General features: G+C 50.6%; 1 protein-coding gene across 1 annotated transcript; it reads left to right on the top strand.

The window, feature by feature from the left end:
* Window positions 1-5,441: 5,441 nt before the first annotated feature.
* SDCBP2 (syndecan binding protein 2) lies at window positions 5,442-22,486 on the top strand. The gene is made up of 9 exons (XM_019755207.2): window positions 5,442-5,568; window positions 13,492-13,564; window positions 14,207-14,276; window positions 14,971-15,071; window positions 18,449-18,607; window positions 19,178-19,353; window positions 19,432-19,603; window positions 21,575-21,666; window positions 21,963-22,486. The coding sequence occupies exons 2-9, from the start codon at window positions 13,511-13,513 to the stop codon at window positions 22,015-22,017; spliced, it is 879 nt and encodes a 292-aa protein (XP_019610766.1). The 5' UTR covers window positions 5,442-5,568; window positions 13,492-13,510; the 3' UTR covers window positions 22,018-22,486.
* Window positions 22,487-22,694: the final 208 nt, after the last annotated feature.

The following is a 22,694-nucleotide window of genomic DNA, read 5'->3' as shown; positions in this document are numbered from 1 at the left end:
GTGGCCAGGACTCCCCAAGATGTGGAGCAAAGAGTGAGAGAAGCCCAGTGGAGAGACACCAGCCTTGCAGTGACTGCTGCTCTGTGCGCTAGACAATGTACCCCAACCCCTACTCAGGTCCCCCGTCTATAAAAGGAGGCATAATACTGGCCCTCTCTCCCTCCCAGGAGTGCTATGGGGCCATCCTGCTTTGAGCTGGGAGGCAGGCAGGAGGCAGGGAAGGAAAGGCAAGTGTGCAGTCTGCCTGTGTGGACTAGTCCCCGTCATAGGAAGCGAAAAGCTATGACACACCTTGGGGGTCAGGAGTCCAGGCTCAGGCGTCTGATGGACCTGGGTATTTGTGACCCTGAGCCTAAGCTTCCTCACCTGTAAACTGGGCGTTATTCCTGTAGACAGGGATTAACACCAACGGATGTGAACTGCCTGGCACATAGCAGCCCTCTTAAATGGTGGGTCTTCCCCCAGCATTGCTGGTCTTAGTGGACATTTGTATTCTTATTGGCCATCCTGTTTTCAAACCCCCTTCCTATGTGGGGTGAATCTCCCACACAATGATGCTTCCAATAGAGGAGCCCCAATTTACCAGCATGCTTTGCTATGAGAGTCTGGGCACATGACCCAAGCTCCACCAATCACACGCCCCCAGCGCCGACCTTTGGAGGAATCCATGACCTAAGAAGGCAGGGACATATAGACCCGTTCTGGCAGTGCCTGCATCCGGTGTCTGGAGCCCTGGGGGACAGGTTCTGCAGGGACTGACCAAGTCGGGGTGTCAGCGGGACAGGCTGCCATGTCAGTGCCCTAGGGTAGGGGGCTGAGGCCATGAGCCCGCCAAGCTGGTTTCTCTGATTCCCCAGGGCTGTGGTCTCCCCACTGGCTTTGAATAAGTTCCTTTCCTGCTTCAGGCACCCACAGCCTGTTTCTGTTGATAGTGACCACAAACCCCCACTGATTCCCAGGCCCAAATGCTGCTGACAGTGCCTTTTCAGGCTGTTCTCTAACTGCTGACCTGCCCCCACCCCGGGGGCTGGATGCAGCTGTTCCTCCTGGGCCTCTGGCCGGCTTCCACCAGGGAAATCCAAAATGGGACCCAGGCCCAGGCCCAGGGTCGCACAAACCACATTACTGGGGGTACTCCTTTGCAAGGGAAAACCAGGCAGGTTCTGGGTTCGAACCCCAGCTCCATGACTTACAGGTGTGGTCTTGGGCCCACAGCATACCTCAGTGTCCTTATCTGTCACAACGCTCCAGCAGGTTTAAAGGAGGTGAGGGATGGAAAGCCCCTTGCCCCATGCCTAGCACATTGTAGGCATTGGATTTGAGAAGAAACTGGGTCAGAATGTTATTAATATTTGCACCAGAGTCACCTGGAGAGGTAAGTCAGAGGCAGCAAGGCGGGTGGGCCCCTGGGATCTGCATTTTTAACAAGTGTCCCCTGCCTAGAGGTCTCTGCCGCAGGTGGCTGGGGCCACTGCACTTGGAGAAATATAAGAAGAATGGAGGGGGAATGAAGGGGATGGATGGAGGATGTGAGGGCCCAGATGGCTGGGCCACCAGGTGGTGGGGCCTCTCAGGGTGCTAGCCTGCCTCTCGCTGGAAGCTTCTACAGTAACCATCGCAGGGAGAGTCCAACCTAAACTCATGATCCTGAAAGGATGCAGGTAATTTCTGTATGTTTGATCTTCAATCACATTTAGAACAGTAATGGATACATTTTCTCACTTGGACAATGCAATAATCCAACAACGTGGATGGAAATATAATTGTTCAAATTTAGTTAGCACTTCCCATGAGTCAGGCATTAAGCAAGTACTTTCTCTGTGCCCCAAAAAACAAAAAACAAAAAAAACAAAACAAAATGAAATCATTCTCCCCATCTCACCGGTGAGGAAACGAGGCCCAGAGAGGTAGGGTCACTTGCCCAGGGTCACACAGCCTAAGAGGAGGGATTTGAGCCCAGGCAGCCTGGGATTCCACAGCCCATGCAGTAAGCTGTGCCCCCTTCAGGATGTTACCTTGGGGTACAGTGAGGGTGTTACAAGTTGGAGTCTCTGGCAGGGGCTGAGGTACCGGGTGGGACTAAGTGGGGTACACGTGTGAGGGAGTGTGGGCCATCAGCCCGCTGGGCCTCTGCTCACTAGGGCCCTCGGCTACCACCTGGAAAACTGACCCAGCTGTGCCCGATGGGAGACTCCTGGAGCCCTGGATGCCCCATTCAGTTCCTAGTCAAGACCTGGCCTTGCCACTCGGGCTGTGCGGCCTTGGGCAAGCTGCCTCCCTCTGCATGTGGGGCTGCTGTGAACAGAGATCAGGGTACATCCCATCCCCAGCAAAGCACCCAACGTGGAGAAGGAGCTCAACAAGGGGAACTCTCCCTGTCATCATCTGATGGCACGGTACAACCATGGTGACATAACCTGGGTTTTGCTGCACCATCCAGATTCCACGTAGAGGGTAAGAGCACATCGCTGGTGCTTCTCTCTACCCAGCAGCAACCATTCATCCTCCCTTCTTCAGGTAAGAGCATTTTCACCTGCAGATAACTTGTATTTCTGTAGCTTATAGCTGGACTGATTCCATGAAGTCGGAAACTAACATTTATTGAGTGCCAGCTGCGTCCTAGGTGCTGTAATGACTAAATAATCCTCAGGACAAGTCAGTAAAGCAGGTGCCAATATTCCCATTTGTAGATGTGGAAACTGTCGCTCAGAGGTGTAGTAACTGCAGCGTCCGATCTGGGGCTCAGACCTGATGCCCCCGCCCAGCCCAGCCTATCTCCTCAATAAGCGAGCCATTACGTTTATAACTGTGATTGGCTTTTCTAGGAGGGGCATTTATTCGTTCAATAGACTTACTGAGCCTTACTGAGCCTACTGTGTGCCTGGCACTGAGCCTACTGTGTGCTAGGCCTTAGGGGTAAGAACCCCACAGACAAGCCCGTCCTCATGGAACACCCATCGGGTGGCACAGAGGTTTCACCTCATGGGCCAAATCCAGGTGGCAATATCCGCCTGTGACATTCTTGTGAGAGGACTGAGTCAGGCCTGGGCTTGGCGGAGAGTACCATGGCTGATTACCCAGGTCTGCCAGGGGTGCTGTTAGGGCGTTTCTGCGTGTAGGCTGAATAGTAGACACCCGTGTTTTAGACTTCTGAAGATTGTTCATAAAAAAGTGTAAGAAAGCAGAAATACATCCCGGTCAGAGCACAGGTTCCAATTTTTATTTTGAAAATTGCCACTGTAGATCTAATAACTAGGCCTTGCCCTCAGGGAACTTAAGGTCTAGCTGGCAGCCTACAGTCTACATGAATACAAGGTGATTACCACTGAAGAACAAACTGTAAAGTCTGATCCAGAGTTTAGAGGCAGGACAGGCCACACGACGGGGACGACCAGGGAGGCTTCCTGGAAGAGGAGCTCAGAAGACTTGGCTAGGTGGAGTGGGGGCAGGCGGGAGACATACTGGAAGCAACAGCACCAGGCAAAGGTATGAAGGTGTGAAGTGGGTGTGAGTGGAGAGGATTCCAGTCTGGCTGGGGTAGAGGTGCTGGAGGGACAAGGTTGAAAAGGCCACAGGGGCGGGGGAGGGGTGGGGACCTCAGAGGCCTCAATGTCAGGTCTGGGAATTTAGTCCTGACCCTAACCTGCCCTCTTTGACCCTTTAGTAGGGGGCCACTGAAGACTTTGAGCAAGGTTATGCCCAATGAAAGGTACTTTTTGGTGGTTGGAACAGGGAGAAGTCAGGGGAGTGGCTAGAACACCACGGAATGGAAAGAGAGCCCCACGCAGGTGGGGTTCGGGGCCCTGGGGCCTAGTCCCAGATCTATGCGGATGTGCTCTGACCACAGGCAAGTCCTTTTTCTTCTTCTCTTAAAGGCACTTTCAGACCATGGTTGAATGAATTGCAGTCTGTGTGTGTGTGTGGGGGGGGTGCTGGTATGTCACTTGGTTCTGTCAGGGTCTCTGTTTTCTACTTTTCTTTGGCCTTCAAGACCTGTCGCCATGGTTTACCTCATGCTCCAGGACCATGTGGCTCAGCCCTGGGGTGTGTCCACACCTCAGCTTCAAGGGCACTTGTCTCACAGAAGAGAAAACGTGACCTTGGCGCCACTTTCCAGCTGTGTAACACAGAGGGACTCTGCCTCTCGCACCTGCTTCCCAGGGATGAAAGGAGCCATGGAGATGATGCCTTGAAAGCACCTGAGGCAGATCTGTTGCTCTGGGGCAGAAAGTGCTCAATTAGTGGCAACTGCCTTTCTTGCCATTGTTCCTGCTGTGTTTCCTGTTATCCCCTCCGGTGGGGCCAGACACCAGCTGGGCCCCTGGTCAGGATCTGATGCCCAAAGCTAGTGCAACTCCACCCAGGCTTGTGCTGGGGACGGGGACTTGGGCCTGCTTGGCCTGCTGAGCAGCCCTGACACTCACCCCACCCTGTGGGGGTGCCCTGCGTCATTCCGAAGGGATTTCCCAGCACGTGGTCCCAGTCTCTTCCCAGGCACCAAGTGTGACAGTCACCTCTGTACAACCAAACCTACCAGGACCTAAATTAAATTCCTCCCCCTTTTCTGTTTAATTTTATATGATTATTTTTTGGGCTCAATAATACAAATTTTTCAAAATGTAAAAGGCACCAAAATGTGTGCTATTAAAAAAAAAAGTCCCCTCCCAGCCCAGCACACAACCCTTAAGTTCCCCTTACTGGGGACAACCAATCTTAATTCCTTTTTAAAACAATTAAATTTAATTTGCTCTCCCCTTACAAAAAGCATAAGCATTCAAAGCAAAACAAAACAACCCCCCCCACTGCCACCTCGGAATACATCCAAAAGTACAAGCCAAAAACCCTACCCGTAATCCCGCCATCCAGATTTCAGCATTTTAGTATATGCCCTCCCTGACTGTTTTCAATACATACCCACTTTTCAAACAACGAAAACAAAACAAGTATCACAATGTTGATTTTTCAGTATCACAATGTTTATTTTTCAGTACCTTGCCAGTGTCTCGGGGCCATTTCCTTATGGCTTCTTCCTTAAATGACTCTGATAGCTGTGCTGGTATTCCAGACACTTATTTAACCAGACCTGTGATGGGCATTTGGGATTCTAGATTTCCCTATTATCAGTAACATGGTGGTAGGCCCTGGGACCTCACTGCCTACCTGTTTATTTTCTTGTAACGAATTCCTAGAAGAGAAAATGCTGGGTCACAATTTTTAAGACTGTGGAAACCCAAAAAACTGCCCTCATGTTCAGGACTGGTGTCTAATCCAAGTGTGATTTCCTCAACACCAAGACATCTTAGCTCAAACTCCTCTCAACAGCTACCCCGCCTCCACATCTAGACTAAGTCAAAAGTCCTCCTCTGGGCCTGGTGACCTGCTGTGTACCCAGCCACAGAGAACTACCTGGGCCTGTCCCAGTCCCGGGTGAGTCAGCTGACCAGGGAGCGGGCACCACCCTTCCCAGAGCAGGAACTCAGCTGGGACAAGGGCCACCACCTTCCAGGGAGGGAGACAGACTCTCTCAGCAGTGGCAGGAGACGGACGTGCAGCAGCTGTAGCCTGCAGGTAAGATCCGGGGCCCCCATTTGGGCTGGGCTGAGATGAGACTTGCTCTCAGCCTGTCGGGACCCTCCTGGGACTTCCCAGGCCGTTTCCTTTCAAGGTGCTTCACTCTGGGAGTGATGTGTAAACTGGGGTTCCTCTTCTGATCCCAGCCCTGGGCCAGGTTTGAGGGATGCGAGGTATTTATTCAGACAATGGCTCCAGGCTCCTTCTGACTGCCTCTGAGGGTGCTCAAGGAGATGGGACCCACCTTTCTTTGCTCCTTGAAAGGCAAAAAGCCAATTTTCACAAGGAACTGAGAGTGCCAGCCTGCTACTTCTCTGCCTGAAGCTGTTTCTATCAACCACTTCCCTACCACGCAAGGAAAACGTGCTGGGGAACTGGGTTGGTGGCTTACCCTCTCTAAGAACTGGTTTCCTCATTTGGAGACTGGAAATATCCCCCGTCAGAACTGAATGAGAGAATGGATATAAGGGGCCAGTATGTGCCCTCCACACAGCTGAGTCCCAGAAAGAGCTTAGAACAAGGCTAATGTGCCAGGCAGGCACTGCATTGGCTGCTTTATGTGCAGTGGCCCAAACTAGGAACAATCCTTACACCGCCGTCACTTCCCACCTGGACTCCCTGCATCCACACTGGCTCCTCTAGTCTATTCCCCAAACATCAGCCAGAGGGGGCCTGTTAAAATGAAAGTTGGACCACATCACTCTGGTGCTCAAGTCTCCAGTGGTTCCCGTCTCACTGCAGTAAATGCGAAGTCCTTGCTATGACCCACAGCCCTCCAGGATCCGGCCCCTCTCACTACTTCCCCAACCTCCTCTCCTGCTACTTTCCCTCTGAACCACCGACTTCAGTCGCACTGGTCAGATGTTCCCTAAACGCAGTTACTCCCACCTCAGGGCTGCTGCAGTGGCTCTGCCCTCAGACTGAATGCTCTTCCCTACCCTTTAGGCTTTTACTCGTCACCCATCACCCCCCAGCAATGAGGCTCTCTGGACCTCCCCATGCTCTCTGGCCGACATCTTCCATTATCTTTCTCCCCATCAAACACAGCATACACACTTATTTATCCAGCTAGAAAGCAACACTCCTCAAGGGCAGATTGGGGAAGAGGAACAGGAGTTTACTGGGGAACAGTGTGTATTTCCAGGACTTTTTCCAAGTCAAGTTGTTGTCCTTTCAGTCTTAGTTGTGGAGGGCGCAGCTCAGCTCCAGGCCCAGTTGCCATTGTTAGTTGCAGGGGGCACAGCCCACCATCCCTTGTGGGAGTCAAACCGGCAACCTTGTGGTTGAGAGCCCACTGGCCCATGTGGGAATCGAACCGGCAGCCTTCGGCATTAGGAGCACGGAGCTCCAACCGCCTGAGCCACCAGGCCGGCCCCAGTTCACTGCCTTATTACTGGCACCTAGAACAGTACTGGGACTTAGGCACTCAGTAAATGTACTGAACGAACAACAGCTAAACAACAGCTAATGATTATTGCATGGCTTTTGTGTGGCCTTTATGTGCTAGGTACGGGGCTAAGTGCTTTCCACACATAGCTTTTCGTTTTTTTTATATAAATTTTATTGGGGAATATTGGGGAACAGTGTTTCTCCAGGGCCCATCAGCTCTAAATCGTTGTCCTTCAATCTACTTGTGGAGGGCGCAGCTCAGCTCCAAGTCCCGTCGCCGTTTTCAATCTTTAGTTGCAGGGGGCGCAGCTCACTGGCTCATGTGGGAATTGAACCAGCAACCCTGTTGTTCAGAGCTCACACTCTAACCAACTGAGCCATCCGGCCGCCCCTATTGCTTATCTCTTTTAAAGAATCTTTTACTCTCTGCAATAACTCTGTGATGCAAGTATTGTTATCCATATTACAAAAGAAGAAATGATATTCAAAAGGGACTTGTCCATGCTTGCTCTCACAAGTTAGAGGCAGCAATCTGAACCCGGTCCTCCCTGCCTCCCTCCAAGGTCCTTGCTCCTGCTGTTTCTCTGGGGCCTGGATTCGGGGGTGTCTGCATTCCCTGAAGAAGTCCACAGCTTTTCTCCAGCAGGCAGTACACGCTGGGAGGAGGTGGTGGATATGTACTGGTGGCCTAGCAACAGCCTCTTTCTTTCCGACTCACCATTTCCCTGGGCTAATTTGGCCTTTCAGGAGCTATTCCTCTGACAGTCTAACCTACGCATCCCTCCCGCACAGTCTTCTGAAGGATGGATGAGTTGTCCACAGGAACACGTGGGAGTCCCTTAGTTTCAGCTCTTTGGAACAAAGTGTTCCAGAGGCGTGTTCTCATTCCAAGTCCAACGATGGGGGCTGACAACCCCGCTTCAGCCCTGCTGATCTTTGAGGCCCTGATTGCTGGGTTGGGTATTGTTATTGCTCATAATATCAAGAAGTACAGACGTTGAGGGATGAAAATTCTGGAAAATGAAGTGGGAGAGGAAAATTTCTCTGAGAGAGATGGGTTAGGTGGGTTCTTTTCCTTTCAGAGGCAAATTGCGGGAACCCATCAGCACCAAACTGAGAAAACTCTTGAGCTTTCTTCCATTGTCAGATTGTAGGAGCCAGCCTTTCAATCTGCCTCATTAACGCAGTGATTTTTCTCCCCTTCTAGGCCCAGGGTTTTTTTTCCAAAGGACTTTTTTGGGCTTTCTCTTCCCTGTATCTGCTTTTCCACTCCCTTAAGAAACAGTAACTGGATGCCTGCTGGGTGCAGGCACTGGGCTCAGCACTGAGGATTCAGACATCAGAGACATTCCTGACCAGAGAGGGAAACAGGGAAAGAAATACAGCACAGTGGAAATCCAACCCAGGAAATGCCAAAGGTCCTGACCACAGTAGGTGCTTATTCAGCATTAGTGGAATGAATGAATGATGAATTGGTGAATATGAGATTCTGTGGTTTGGAGAAGCGAGGCTGTGGGTGTGGGGATTTGGGGGGAAACTTAGAACTGGAGCTCACCAGATGAATAAGGAGGGAAAAGGTGTGAATAGCATTCAAGATAAAGGGAATAGCACCTGTAAAAGTAGGGAGTCATGAACAAGCTGCGTGAGTTTTAGGATCAGAAAGCAGTCTGGAATGAATGAAATAGAGGGTGAGTGTGGAAGAGTGAGGAGACCTGACTAGAGAGGTACCCAGAGTCAGGTCATGGAGATTTGTATGCAAAGTTGAAGTTTGAGATTTATTCTCAGGGCAGCAGCTGGGTATGACTTCAAGAGCAGATGAGGATAACAGCCAGATTTCTGGTTCTGACCATGTGAACTTGGTGCGGCTGCTGTTACAGGGGCAGCAAAGCTGGGGGGAAACGAGTTCAGGAGGTAGTAAAGATCTGGAAGGCGGCTGGACTCTTAGGCCTGGGCCTCCCTATCCCTGGAATAACACATTCCATTCCTACCTTTCTGAACCTTCATACTTCACGGTCCACTCAGGGTCTCCTTTCCTCCTCCAGGAGGCCTTCCTGGTTGCCCTAGCCTTTTGTCCTGCACCCCGCCCCACAGGCCCAACTGCCTGAATCCCTTCTACAAAGCAGTGGGTCCAATTTTGCTGTGGGAAGTGATCTGCCCAGCCAACCACAAGTCCCCCACCCCGGGCAGCAGGGGCTCAAATCATTCAGCTCCACGGTGGGATCTCAGGGTAAATCTGCGTGGAGTGGGGCAGCGAGGGCACTTGCAGCTCAGCACCCGGGTCAGGAGTCAGGGCCAGGCAAGAAATCGGTTAGAGCGGGAGGAACGCTGACATCACAAAGGGTAGGAAACAGGGGGTTGAAGGCGCTTCCGTAGGGAGCAAGGGACGGCTTCCTTTAAAGTTCGAGCAACAGGGGGCGGGGAGCGCAGGCCTGTTGACTTTGCTTTCCTCCCCTCCCACAGCTGCCTTAGTACAGCGGTTCCTCAACAGCATCCTCCTTCTTCGGAGGCTGTAAATGGCCCTCGGAAGTCGGGAGCGTGGGGAGGCCAAGGGACACTTGCCCCTTTAAAGCGCGATGTGACCCGCGCAGGCTCCAGCCCGGTAAAGAGGGGATGCGGAGCCTGACCGAGCCTTCCTCCCCCTTACCTGCTGCTTTACCTGATCTCTTGTGGACGACGGCGCCACCCACAGGCGCCTGATGAAAGCGAGAGGCCAGGTGGACTATAGCGACCCACTACGCCCGCAACCCATGTGGCAAGGAAGCCGCCATTTTTCACCCCGCAGCTGCGGGGCATCCTGGGAGCCGCCCGGAGCCTTGCGCAGGCCAGAGTGCGTGAGGCGCATGCGCTCAAAGCGCCGCAGCGCGACCTCGCGGCCCGGCGTGGGTGGTCTCTGCGCAGTCGCCTCGGCCTATAGCACCACGGAGAGCTCGGGTCCAGCTGGGTGTGAAGCGACGGGTGGGTCGGAATGGGAGTCGTTTGGAAATCATTGAACGGTGTGACAGATTGGGAAACTGAGGCCTTGGGTGAATAACAGGCGGCTTCCAGTTCACAAAGCGGGAATTGAAGCTGAGGGTGAGGGCAGGTTCCCTTGGGTAAAAAAAATCAGTATGATGCCCTGTCTTTATTACAAAGGAGAAATGAGGGCAATGAAAATAATTTATAATAAGAGAATATACATTTCACTATGTAAAAGCTCAGACTGGATCAAACCCGATCTTGTACCTAATTCAAAACGAGTAAGTTTGGATTTAATAGAACGTTCAAGTGAATTTTGCCAACAATTTATATTTGACATCTTAAGTCAAAGGCTAAATGTATTTGTCTACAGATGTGAAATCACTGTGACAGCTACAAATGCAAACACACATGGGTGTGTTCTGGTGACTCACCTATGGTGACAAAGATTGACAATGATTTTCCAAAATGGTAAAACAAAGGATAACTTCGCTCAATCTGGTATATGCATTTCTGCATAATAATAAATTGTACATTAAAACCGGGGTAAAGCTCGTATTTGTATATAAGACAATTTACAAACCGGCGTTTTTCCTACATGAAACTTGGTAGGACATTTGAAAGCTGTGCAGGACAGAGGACAGTTTGTTGTGGTGAACTAATCTGTGCATGAGGAGAGGTCCTGATCTCCCTGCTGCCTAAAGGCTAATCGTGTTTCCCCAGTCTTGTGACACCCAAAAAGGCCCACACGAATTCTACTCTGTTCCTTGGAAAACCACTGATTTATTCAGTCAAACAATTTTTACCAGCATTCATGTGCTGGGAACTTTTAATGCGGAGGCATAATGTGGTGAGCAGGAAACAGCCCCTGCCGTTCTGAGGTTGGGTCCCGTAGGAGTAAATACCCAGATAGTAATCATATGATAAATAGCTTGACAATAGGGGCAGTAAAAGTCAGGGTTAGGAACACAAGAAGACCCAGCCTACTAGCAGGGGTCCCATGGCCTCAAAAAGCCAACCAGAAGGTAGCATTTGAGCTGAGCCTTGAACGTGCACCACCCAGGGAACGATGGTGTGCCAAGTAGAGGGACCAGCATGACCGAAACAGCTCCCGGGTCTCTGGCACACCGTAGGCACTCAAATGTGAATAAGTATTAATAGAGAATTGAATGAGACAGAGAGCGTGTTTGCTGACAGAGCCAGTCCCCACCATATCGTGAACTGCCTAAAGGCTGGGGAATGAATACCTGCTTCCTAATTCTGCTCAGACCCCAAAATTGAGCTGGGATCCAGTGAAGGTGGCAGTGGTGAAAAGGTCGCAGGTACAGAGAAAGGGTTGTGTGGGCCTGGCCTGAGAGTGGTTTCCAGGAAGTGGATCTCCGATTCTGCTCTCCCAGAGGGCAGCTGCTAAAAATAAAAACACTCTGCTGCTTCAGGGTTAGAAAAAGCAGGGCAGGGGTGGCCTCTTATTTTCACATCTGCTGTTCATGTGTGATCCTGGTGGCAGGGCATATTTTTGGCAAATGGTACCTTCTGAGGTACCATAAAAATCTCCCAGTGTGTGTGCACACAGTGGGGAAGGCCACAGAGAAAGGGGTCCCCCCCACCCCGAGCTGGTGTAAAGGAAGTCAGCCAGTTTCCCCCTGCCCCCTAGGACAATACCTGTCCTCTTGAGATGATCATTTCTGCCCCCAAGGCCAGGCTAGGGCACGGATCTGGAACTGCCTGCCTCCAGGAGCCAAGCAGGTAGTCGAAATCGGCTGGATGGGTGCTTCGGGAAATAGGAAAGCACATGCAGCCCCATCTATGAGGTAGGCTGCAACTCAGCCCTGGCTGAGTGAGTGTTGCCATGCTCTTGCATTGCCAAATATTTTTATTTTTTCAATACAAGTTAGACGTGAAGAATTTTATATTTCCATATTTAAAAATGTTGGCACTAATTCAAATAACACCCAGAAAACAAAAAACAAGACTGTAAGAGGCAAGCAAAACACATTTGGGACCTCTGGGCCTTGTTTCCATCCTAGGAAAGTAGATGTCCTTAAGATATCAGAGCTTTACTTTAAAGGAGAAAAGTGGGAGCCCAGGCTTCTGGCGATATTACTGAGTTAGTGTCCATACTAGGGGCTAGGGAAGGAAATGAGAAGGCCCAGTTTCTGCCCTTTAGGGATGCCCAATTGAACAAGGTAGATTGACAAGTAGAGACAACTACAGAAATAGTGAATAATAAACAAGAATAAGGACATGGGATACGGGTGTGGGGGGAGAGCACAAATCAAGGAAGGCTTCCTGAAAGAAGAGTCCTCTGGTCTGCAACTTTAAAATGATTAGGAGTAAAAAAGGTAAAAAGAGTAAGAAGCACAAATTGGTAGTTACAAAATAGTCATAGGGATGTAAAGTATAGCATAAGAAATATAGTCAATAACGTAATAACTATGGATGGTGTCAGATGGGTACTAGATTTAATTGGGGTGATCATAAGTTATACTCATCTAATCACTAATCAGTGATATGTTTAATCACTATGTTGTATGCCTGAAACTATAATAATAGAATATTGTATGTCAACTGTAATTGAAAAATAAAAAATATATATTGAAAAGAAAATGATTAGGAGTTAGCCAGGCGGGAAGTGGAAGGGGTGGGAGGAGTATTCCAGAGAGAGGGAATAACACATGCAAAGGCCTGGAGACAGGGAAAAACTTGATTAATTCAAGGATCTGAAAATAGCTTCTTCCTCACATTTCATATAGAAGGAAATAAAGCATGATTTGTGAGGTAATTCCTTTGAATTTCTTTAGGTACCTTGCTCCAAGGTCCTACTGTTTCTCCCCTGCAATAGTTAGAAGGTGCTTAGTAAATGTTCATGGCTCCCCCAAACCTCCATTTCCTCGTCCCTTAGGAGCAATGCTCTGTTTCGTGTTTAAATTCTGCTACAGTTTGTGTGTCTGTTTTTAAGAATTTCCATTGGTCTTACTTCACCATGGCCAAGATCAAGGCTGGAAATAAGTGGTATACAGTAAGAACTCAAATGCCCAGAAGTGAAGAGAGGTGTAAGGGGTGGGGAAGGAGTTCTAAAGGGCTTGTTGCCTTTCTGTTGTCATATTAAGTCCCCGCCCACTTGGCACTGGACGGAATTCTGTGTAGCTGTGGGACGATGCTATGCAAATCCCTAACGTAGGTCAGTATGCAGCAGGAACTCACTACGCATCTCCTGGATTGAATGTGGGTCTCAGGTGATCAGACCTTGTAAGCCTGTCTGACCTTTGAAACAGAACACGGAAGGACATGGCCCCTAGTCCTGCTTTTCTTGGGCAGCGTGTCCTGGGTGGTCCCCTAGGTCCGGGTTCTAAAGCCCAGAATCAGTTGACTGTGGTGGGATGGAATTCTGCAGGGGTGGAGATCACGGGCTTGGGGACCAAACCGACTTGGGTGAAAATCCCAGTTCCCTCATTTCCCAAATGGGTATAATTATGCCTTGTTGATATCTTTCTCATCCTGAGTGCTGAGCGGCACATGCGGGCAGGAGGTGGGCATCTGTGCCTCCTCTCACCCTTTACCCTCTGTGCCCTGCAGGGTATTCTACGGAGCAGCCATGTCGGCCCTGTACCCATCTCTGGAGGACCTGAAGGTGGACCAGATCATTCAGGTAAGCCACCAGGCACACGTCAGCCTGGACCCCTGGTGGGGCAGCCCAGGGTAACTATGGTAGCCTGGTCTCAGAAGGCGATGGGCGTTGAGAGCCCCAGGCATGCAGGGCCTGCTGGCTGGAGCAGGTCCCCAGAGGCCAAGGCAGTGGGATGGCAAAGACCACACAGCTGCAGTCAGGCCTCTCTCGTGGCTGCTCTATTCCAGCGCTTCTTTCACCCAAGTTCAAGTGGACCCCACACTGTAGAGCAGGTTTCCAGACTCAACTCCCGGGCATGGTGTTTGGCCTGCTCAGCCCCCAGAAACCCCTTCCTTCCCTCCCACCTTCCACCTCACCTGTTGTCCCAGAGAGTTTTTGAGAATTTGGGACTTTTCAACTGAGAACTTAATTGGGAATTGGGCCTCAATGTTCTGACTGCCTCAGGGAGCAAATGGGTCATGACATTTGGTGGGCCGTGGGCCCCAGAAGAACCTCCCCCCAGAAACACGGACACCTGCAGAGGCCACATTTGCACACAACCTAGAAGGTTCATGAACAACGCACCTCAGGCACGCCAGGATACGTAATGCCCTGACGCCCAGGCTCTAAGGGTTCTGGGGTGTTCATGCCATAGCTGACCAGCAACCCCCCACCCTTCCCTAGGCACAGGCCCAAGTCACACCCAGGATGCCCTTCCTGCCAGTCCAGGAGACAGCTGCCTCCCAGCCTGCAGGTGAGTGAGTGGGGTGGGGGTGCACCTGACTGAGAGTGACCTCTTCTGGCCATTTCCAAGCGCTGGTCTCTTGCCTGCCTCTGTGCTGTACACTGTTCATAGTCACCAGAACCCTTTGAGGGGGATGTGGAGAAAATTGTGACTCAGTGAGGGCACTGACATCCCTGAGGTGCGGCATGAGGGGACCAGGATGTCTGCGGTAGCCCCTAGGGTTGTTCGTGGTGGTCTTGGTTCGGGTCCTGTGGCAGCGTACTCTTCCCCTCCTCACTGGGCACGCTTCCCCAGGAGCTGCCCTTGGGCCAGACACCTGCCTCCCTCGGCCTGTGGATTTCTTAAGAGCAGGGCCTCCTGGCCCCAGCTCCAGCCCTGTACTTGTGCTGGATGTCGGGCTGGTGCCAAATAAGGTCAGTTAATTGAGCACAAAGTGGTACATGAGGGACTCGGGGTCCCAGGCTGCTCCTGGAGGAAGTCAGACCCCTGCCCCTCAGACTTCTGAGGAGAGGACCACACCAGCGAGTGTCCCTGCTTTCGTCTCCCACAGCCCCCGTGGGAGACACTGTATTCTTGGGAATAGACAGCATTTCCAGGCCCTGCTTCTTAATCAAAATGAGCGACCACATGGAAGCCAGGCAGGTGTGGCTAAACTCATGCCCTTGAGTAATACCTTTCTTCTTCCTTCTCCCCTTCCCATCAGTTTTGTACCCAAACCTGGCAGAATTGGAAAATTACATGGGTCTTTCCCTCTCCAGCCAAGAAGTCCAACAGAACCTGCCTCAGATTCTAGAAGGGACCAGTGTAGGTATTCATCTCTTAACTGACGTGGGCACAGATGTTTCTTCCAGCTCTCCCTCCAGCTTGGTCTTGCCATGGAAACAGATTTGGATCTCCTGGTTCCCCAGCATTCCTGTGGAGCAGTTTCTTGATGGCACTTTTCATTTTGAGCCTTCATCAGAAGTGCCGTGGGATTTCCTGGTGTTCCGCGGGGCTTGGGGTTGGAGGGCCACGGCCTGCCCTTTGACCTCTGGCTTTAGGCTGCTGGCCTGCGCCTGCTGGATGAGAAGGGAGAACATTAAACCCCACCTGAGCCTGGGGGCTTCTCGTGAAGGACTTGAGAGCAGCTGCACGGGCAGGCAGAGTGGAGCAGGGCAGAGCTTGTCACCCAGCTCTGGTCCCCATATGAAATAACATTGTTTGATTCCTGCTCTCCATGGCTCAGGGAGCAAAAGGAATCCTGATGCAGAAACACTCACTCCTGCACATGTGTTCACTGGTAGACTCATCCCCACCCCCATCCCTCTCAGTGAGCTCCAGCATCCCGGCCATTTCTCAGTGTCTTTGTCTGTCGGCCTCTTGCTGAGCTGGTGAAAATCAATGGCATAGTGCAACTGGAAATCTTGCCAAGGCTGGAGGACTTCACGAAGTTAGTGGAAGTGACAAGAACTGCCGCTGCCACAGACAAAGTCACTGACAAATACGAATCTCACAGGAGAAAATCGATTAGGATGAGGACATGTGGGACCCTGAGAAAAGCTGGTGACACCCTGGAGCGTTTCTCTAAAATGAGCCCCTTGATACTTAGGCTGTAAAGTACAAACATGAAGCAAAGAACGTCATGTTTATATACTTTAATTTTAATCCGTTGATTTAATCCCTCTTTGTTCCAATAACTAGGACATAAATACATTTAACCCGAGTTTGACAAAAATGTGACATCTGAATGTATTTTTATAATATTTACAAATTTTAATTGTTTTTTATTCATTTTTAAATAATCGTAGAGTCACAGGAAGTTGCAAAGGTAGTACAGAGAGGGGTGGAGAAGATTGTACCCTTCACCCAGTGGCTACATTTTACGTAACAATAGTACAATATCAAAGCAGGCATTTTCACTGGTACAATGTGCAGCTATAGTTCTATGTCATTTGATCACCTGCATAGATGATACTGTAACCAGCGCAATCAAGATGCTACAGTGTTTCATCACCACAAAGGTCTCCCACGCGCTGCCCCTTAATAACCATGTCCACTGCCCCCACCATCCCTAACCCCTGGCAACCACTTGTCTGCTTTCCGTCCCTATAACTTTGTCATTTCAGAATGTCATGTAAGTGGAATCCTATAGTGCGTGACCTTTTCAGATGAGCTTTTTTTTTCATTCAGTGTAATGCCCTGGAGACCCTTCCAGGTTGTCGTGTGTGTCAGGCAGTAGTGCATCCCTTTTTATTGCTGAGGAGTATTCCATGGTATGGATGTACCACAGTTTGCTTAACCTGTTGAGGGACATTTTAGTTGTTTCCAGTTTTTGTCTATTACAGATTAATCTATATTGGATATTTGTGTACAGGTTTTTGTACGGACACAAGTTTTCATTTCTCTGAGGTAGATGCCCAAGAGTGCAATTGGTAGGTTGTATGATAAATGAATGTTTAAGAGTGTGTAGTGATGTCTCATCATGGTTTTAATTTGCATTTCCCTAATGGCTAGTGATACTAAACTTCTTTTCATGTATTTATTTACCATCTGTGTATTCTTTTCAGTAAAATGTTTCTTCATAGCTTTTGCTCATTTTCTAAATTGATTGTTTTTTTGAAGTTTTAAGAATTCTTTATTCTAAAGTCCTTCATTAGATACGTGGCTTGTAAATATTTTTTCCCCAGTGTGTAGTTTCTCTTTTTATTCTATTCAAGGGGTTTCTTGCAGAGCAAAAGTTTTTAATTTTGATGGGGTCAAATTTATTGATTTGTTTTTTCTTTTGTGGGTCATGCTTTGGTGTCCTAAGAAATTTTCACCAAGCCCTAGGTCCTGAAGATGTTTTGTTATTTTCTTCTAAAACCGTTATAGTTTTATGTTTTACATTCAAATTTATGATTGAATTTGAGTTATTTTTTTATAAGGTGTGAAATTCAGGTCAAGGTTCATATTTTGGCCTGTGGATGTTCAGTTGCTCTCACACCATTTGTTGAAAAGATTATTCGTTCTGTATTGAACTTCTCTTGCACCTCTGTGAAAAAGCAGTTGTCCCCATTTGTGTGAGGCTATTTCTCGATTCTCTATTCTGTTCCATTGATCCATGTATCCGTCCCTCTGCCAATACCACACTGTCTTGATTACTGTAGTTATATAATAAGTCTAAAATTTGTTTGAATGTTTCCTCTCACTTTATTCCTTTTGTCAGGATAGTTTTAGCTATTCTAGTTCCTTTGTCTTTTCACATAAAGTTCAGATTAACCTTGCCTATGTCTACAAAACATCTTGTAGAGATTTTGATGGAAATTGCCTTAAATCTGTATATCAATTTGGGGACATTTGACAGCTTTACTACGTTCTTCCAATCTATGAATACAGAATATCTTTCTATTTAAATCTTCTTTGACACCTTTTATCAGTGTTTTGTGATATTAAGCATACAATTTCTACACGTTTTGTTTGATTTACACCTAAGGTTTTTTTGAGTGGCTGTAAGTGGTATTACATTTTTAATTTCAGTTTCCACGTGTGCATTTTTAGTATGTAGAAGCACACTTCATGTTTGGATGTTGATCCTGTATCCTGTGACCTTGGTGAACTTACTTATTAGTAAGTTAGGAGTTTACTTGTATATTCCTTGAAATTTTCTAGTAGACCCTCATGTCATCGGCAAATAAGGACCATTTCATTTCTTCTTTTCCGAGCCGTATGCCTTTTATTTCCTCTTCTTGCATTATTGCTCTGGCTAGTGTTTCCAGTACTATAGTCAATACTTGTGAGACCTTGGACATCTTCCCTGTTCTGGGTCTTAGGGAGAAAGCATTCATTCGTACACTTTTAGCTTAATTTTCTTTCAAGACAAAAATCAAATCGAGCCCCTCTTTCCCCTTTGCTCATTATTGCTGTAAAATCTTTCTTCTATTTTTAAGTGACTTTTCAAGGGGTCTGTCTCTGATACCAATTTGCCTTGGAAAACGAAATCCTCTTTTCTGTGTACCCCTCTTCTTTCCCCATGTTCTTAGTTTTCAGGGGCGTGGACTCTGATGCCCCCTAGTGGTTTCATGAAGTCATGTCCCCTCTCAACCCCAGCAGAGAAGCGTGTGGTCTGGGGATGGGGTGGGCCCCAGGGACCACTCTGTCCTTCTTTCCGCATCCCTACGAGGCCCCAGGGGCCGGCTGACACCTTACTCCCCTGGTGCCTGCAGACGGCGGTCTCGGACCCTTCGCCAGGCCAGGTGGTGGCGCCGGTGTCGGGGAACTGCCTGGGCACACGGCGTGCCGAGATCAAGCCCGGGGTGCGCGAGATCCACCTGTGCAAGGACGAGCGTGGCAAGACTGGGCTGCGGCTGCGGGCCATCGACAAGGTGGGGCTGAGGGCGGGGCTGGGGAGGAGGGGCCCCACGGAGGGCGGTGCGCGTGCTGGTCAGCGCCAGTCAGCAGCCCCGAGCCGCCGGAGCGCCTTCAGGGCTTTGGCTGCACCGCCCACCGGCCCGAGAGGGGGCAACGCGGGAATGGAAGGCAGAGGGACTGGGAGCGAGGCCCACCTAACCCCCGAGCCCAGGCTCTTCCTCGCAACCCCCTCCCCCAAGGCCCCAGGGCTGGCGCTGGGTTGTGGCAGGGACAAGCCACCTGCCCCTCCGTGGGTTCCTGTCGCCGAGCCCCGCCCCCCCCCACCCCCAGTGGAAGTCAGGGCCTTGATGCCATTGTGAGAGGCCGTGCAGTCCAGGGGTTTGGGGTGCAGCCTCCAGCCACCGTTGACTCAGCTGCTCCCTAGCTGCGTGGCCTGGAATGCTTCCTCCCCAGGACAACCGGGTAACCCGAGCACCTGCTGGCAGAGCTGTAGTCCTAGTGCCCTGTAGGACCGGCCAGGACCGGGAGGAAAACAACAGCTTGGGCCGTGGTGAAGGGAACTGACCGGGACCGGCCTTTCCCAGGGGCTCTTTGTGCAGCTGGTCCAGGCCAATACTCCTGCGTCCCTCGTGGGGCTGCGCTTTGGGGACCAGATCTTGCAGATTGATGGGCGTGACTGTGCCGGGTGGAGCACAGACAAAGCCCACCGGGCGGTGAAGAAGGCATCGGCCGAGAAGATCGTCATGGTCGTTCGCGACAGGTGAGGAGCCAGCCCCAAGAGACTCCCTGTCCACCCCCAGCCACGTCCCAGGCCCAGCTAACTCCCCCTTCCTGTCAGACCTTTCCAGCGGACTGTCACCATGCACAAGGACAGCACGGGCCACGCTGGCTTTGTCATCAAGAAGGGAAAGGTGGTCTCTGTGGTCAAAGGGAGTTCTGCGGCCCGCAACGGGCTCCTCACCAACCACTACCTGTGTGAAGTGAACGGGCAGAATGTCATCGGGCTGAAGGTGGGCTGGTGGCCGGAACTTCTCGGGGGCGGGGAGGGGGGCGGGACTGCTGGGTGGAGGGAGACTCCATGTCTGCGGCAAGGCTGCCGCCCCCACCTGAGCCTCAGGTTCCCCAATCGGAAGGTCGTTGTGAGGATTCAATAAGGCCAGGTGCATAGAGCTCTGAGCACCGTGCCAGGCACATAGTAAATGCTCAATAAATACTATTTATGTATTGCATGGAGGCCAGAGGTGGGACAGAAAGAGAGCGTGTGAGGACTTGTGTAAGGACACGTGCCCAGGTGGCTACTGGCTGCGTGGATCCCTCCCTACTCTGTGTGATGCTTCTCTTTGCATCCTGGATCATGTTTACTAATCGGCGTATTTTAGAAAATTGCTATTTAGAAATCCATTCCTGACCTATGTTCATTTTTTGAGTGTGTGTGTGCAGCGAGCTTTACCTTGGAAAAACGAGGAGGAGCAAGTATTCTAGTGTCGGTGCTGTGAACGTGGCCCGAGGGGTGCGTGCCTTCAGGGAATGGACCGCGGAGAAGGAGTCATGTGGCTTCTGGTCTCTGAACAAGTGACAGTGTTTTTGTCCTGACCTGATGTCGCCTGGACTGAGAGTATTTCTCAATCCCAGTTGTGACGCAGAGTGAGGGTCCTTTCCTTCCTGCAGCCGCGGCTTCGAGTCTCAAGGGGCAGGTCCCCCTGTCGCCCCCCCACCCTGCCCCACAGAAGTGTCCTAGGCAGGGGCAATCCCGCCGAAGCTGACAGTCTTCTAAGCCATTCCCCACCCGTCACAAGGGCCATCACAAGCCATTCTTGTCACATATCTGCTTCCCTGTGCTTGACAGTCTCCCCCACCGTCCCTGGAGCTTGTTCCGGTGGCTCATGAGCATTATGGTCAGGAAGTTCCTTCTCACGTCTGTCTCCTCTCCCTCGGGGATCAGGCGTGACCATCCAGAGGGGACCCACTACACGTAAACCGTTGAGTACACTAATACCAATTCTGAGTAGCCGGTTCTTTCAGATACTAGTGAATTCACTACTTTCAAAGCATTCCAGTTTTTGGATCTTAACTGTTCTGGAGAGCAGTCCCTCTGCGTGTGCTGCAGACCCTCTCATCCTCCCTGAGGGCTCACGGCCTCACTGTGCACTTACCGGTGACCCTGCCAAAGCAGGTGTTGGGAGGTGCTTAGGACTGGCCTTGTCCCTTTTCTGAATGGCCCCAGATAGCTATGCTTCTTGAGGTCATCTATCTTTTCAAAGTTGATCTATTTTCACTCTGTGGCCATCTCTAGTCTTATCTCGCATATCTTCTCCCATTTATCCTGGAACAACTAAGAAAACACAAACCAAGTTAGAGACACCAGCAAAGTCAAGGTCACCGGTCTCTGAATAATGGCCCAAGGATGTCCTGTTGCCATGGTTTAGCTTTTGGACTGTTTGGCACACTTTACTTAGAGACTTTTCGTTTTCTGTGCTCCCCAGGATACAATGGCTTCTGCAGGCCTTTCTCTTTTTACGGGTGAACAAAATGTAAGAGGAAGAGGTCCTGTGTGGGCTTGGCTCAGCTTGGCTGGCCGACAGGAGCCCAGCGGTGGTGGGTACATCTGATGTCCCCCACCATGGTCATTGTCTTCCTGCTTTGGGGCCAGAGCCCAAGTGTGACGGGTCAGGGAGACGTGGGCTTGGTGAGACTCCGGGGCTCTGTGAGGGAAGGAAGGGGAGGAAGGTTTGGGAGGCCCTGTTAGGGTTTGGCCCACAGACAGGCCCTCCAGGTGAGGGTCGTTTCATGCTCATTTCACCAAGGACATGTCCCGGCGGAGGCCCATGTTCTTGCTCAAGCAAGGCCTCACCTGGGTGTCTGCCTGGGACTCTGCCCCTGCAATCAGGTCCCTCAGCAGGGACCATGCTGACCTCTCCACAGAGGGGCCTGCAGAGTTGCCTCTGGCCCCCGGGGTGACAGTTCACTCACCTCCTTTCCAGGATAAAGAAGTCACAGAGATTCTGGCCAGGGCCGGGAATGTTGTCACCCTGACCGTCATCCCCACTGTGATCTACGAGCACATGGTCAAAAAGTAAGGCTGCTCCTTCCTTCCTTTCCCCTCCCCTCCCCTCCCCTCCCCCCCTCCCTCCCTCCCTCCCTCCCCTCCCTTCCCCTCCTTTTTCTTCCCCTCCCCTCCCCTTCTCCTCTCCTTTCCCCTCCCTTCCCCTTCCTTCCTCTCCCCTCCCCTCCCTTCAGGGTGGCTGGTGGCTTCTGGTGATTTGAAAGTCTTAGAAATAAAAGCTGATGTGCCTACATGGGATGCACAGGGTGTGGGGAAGAGGGGAAGGCATTGCTCATTTTGGCCACTGTCATCGTTGCTGTATCCAGGTTGTCCCCGACTCTGCTTCACCACACCATGGACCACTCCATCCCAGATGTCTGAAGCCACTGGATGGCAGCTCAATCCTCCCCGCCTCCTGCAGGAAAGGGCGAGTCCTCAAGGATGACAGGTTGCAGAGGCCTGCTGTCTCAGGGTGGGGATGTCTTGACGGGGTCATATTCCAGGTGGGGTGACATCAGATCACGTCGCCTGTCATTTATAACACAGGCCTCCTCAGTGCCTCAGACTCATCACTGGACTAAGGCAGTGGCAGGGCCTACAGGCAGCCAGTTCTCTGTGCTGGTTTAAATGCTGGGCACATAGGCAGGCCGGCTAAACACTTCTTGAAGTTACAGCTGGGTCCCTTACAAGATTTTGTCTCTACCAGAAAAACAGTTCCATGTTTCGAGAAAACAGAAATACATTCTTTGTGAGAATTTTTCTCTTTTTCCTCTACTTGATCTTTGTCACAAACTGTATATATTTATAATCCCACGCTCTCTTTTAAATAAAGATTTGATTTTAAATAAAATTCCTTCCTCAAAAGTAATTGAAAATTTCAGAGTTTCAGTCCATGATTTGCCAGGGCTGGTTTTCTTTTAAGCAATCGCGAGACCAAGGCCTTTTCTACACACTGCCTCTGAGAGCAGTGATTTGGCTCTGCCACTGTCACAGGCTGCCTGCCAATCTGGATGACGAGCGTGGGGGGCCAGTGTGAGACTCTGGAAGCGGGGGCCCTG

Source organism: Rhinolophus sinicus, linkage group LG13 (assembly GCF_036562045.2).
Source record: "Rhinolophus sinicus isolate RSC01 linkage group LG13, ASM3656204v1, whole genome shotgun sequence".
Lineage (NCBI taxonomy): Eukaryota > Metazoa > Chordata > Mammalia > Chiroptera > Rhinolophidae > Rhinolophus > Rhinolophus sinicus.
Note: the sequence above shows the minus strand (reverse complement) of the source record. Positions and strands in the feature narration are given on the sequence as shown.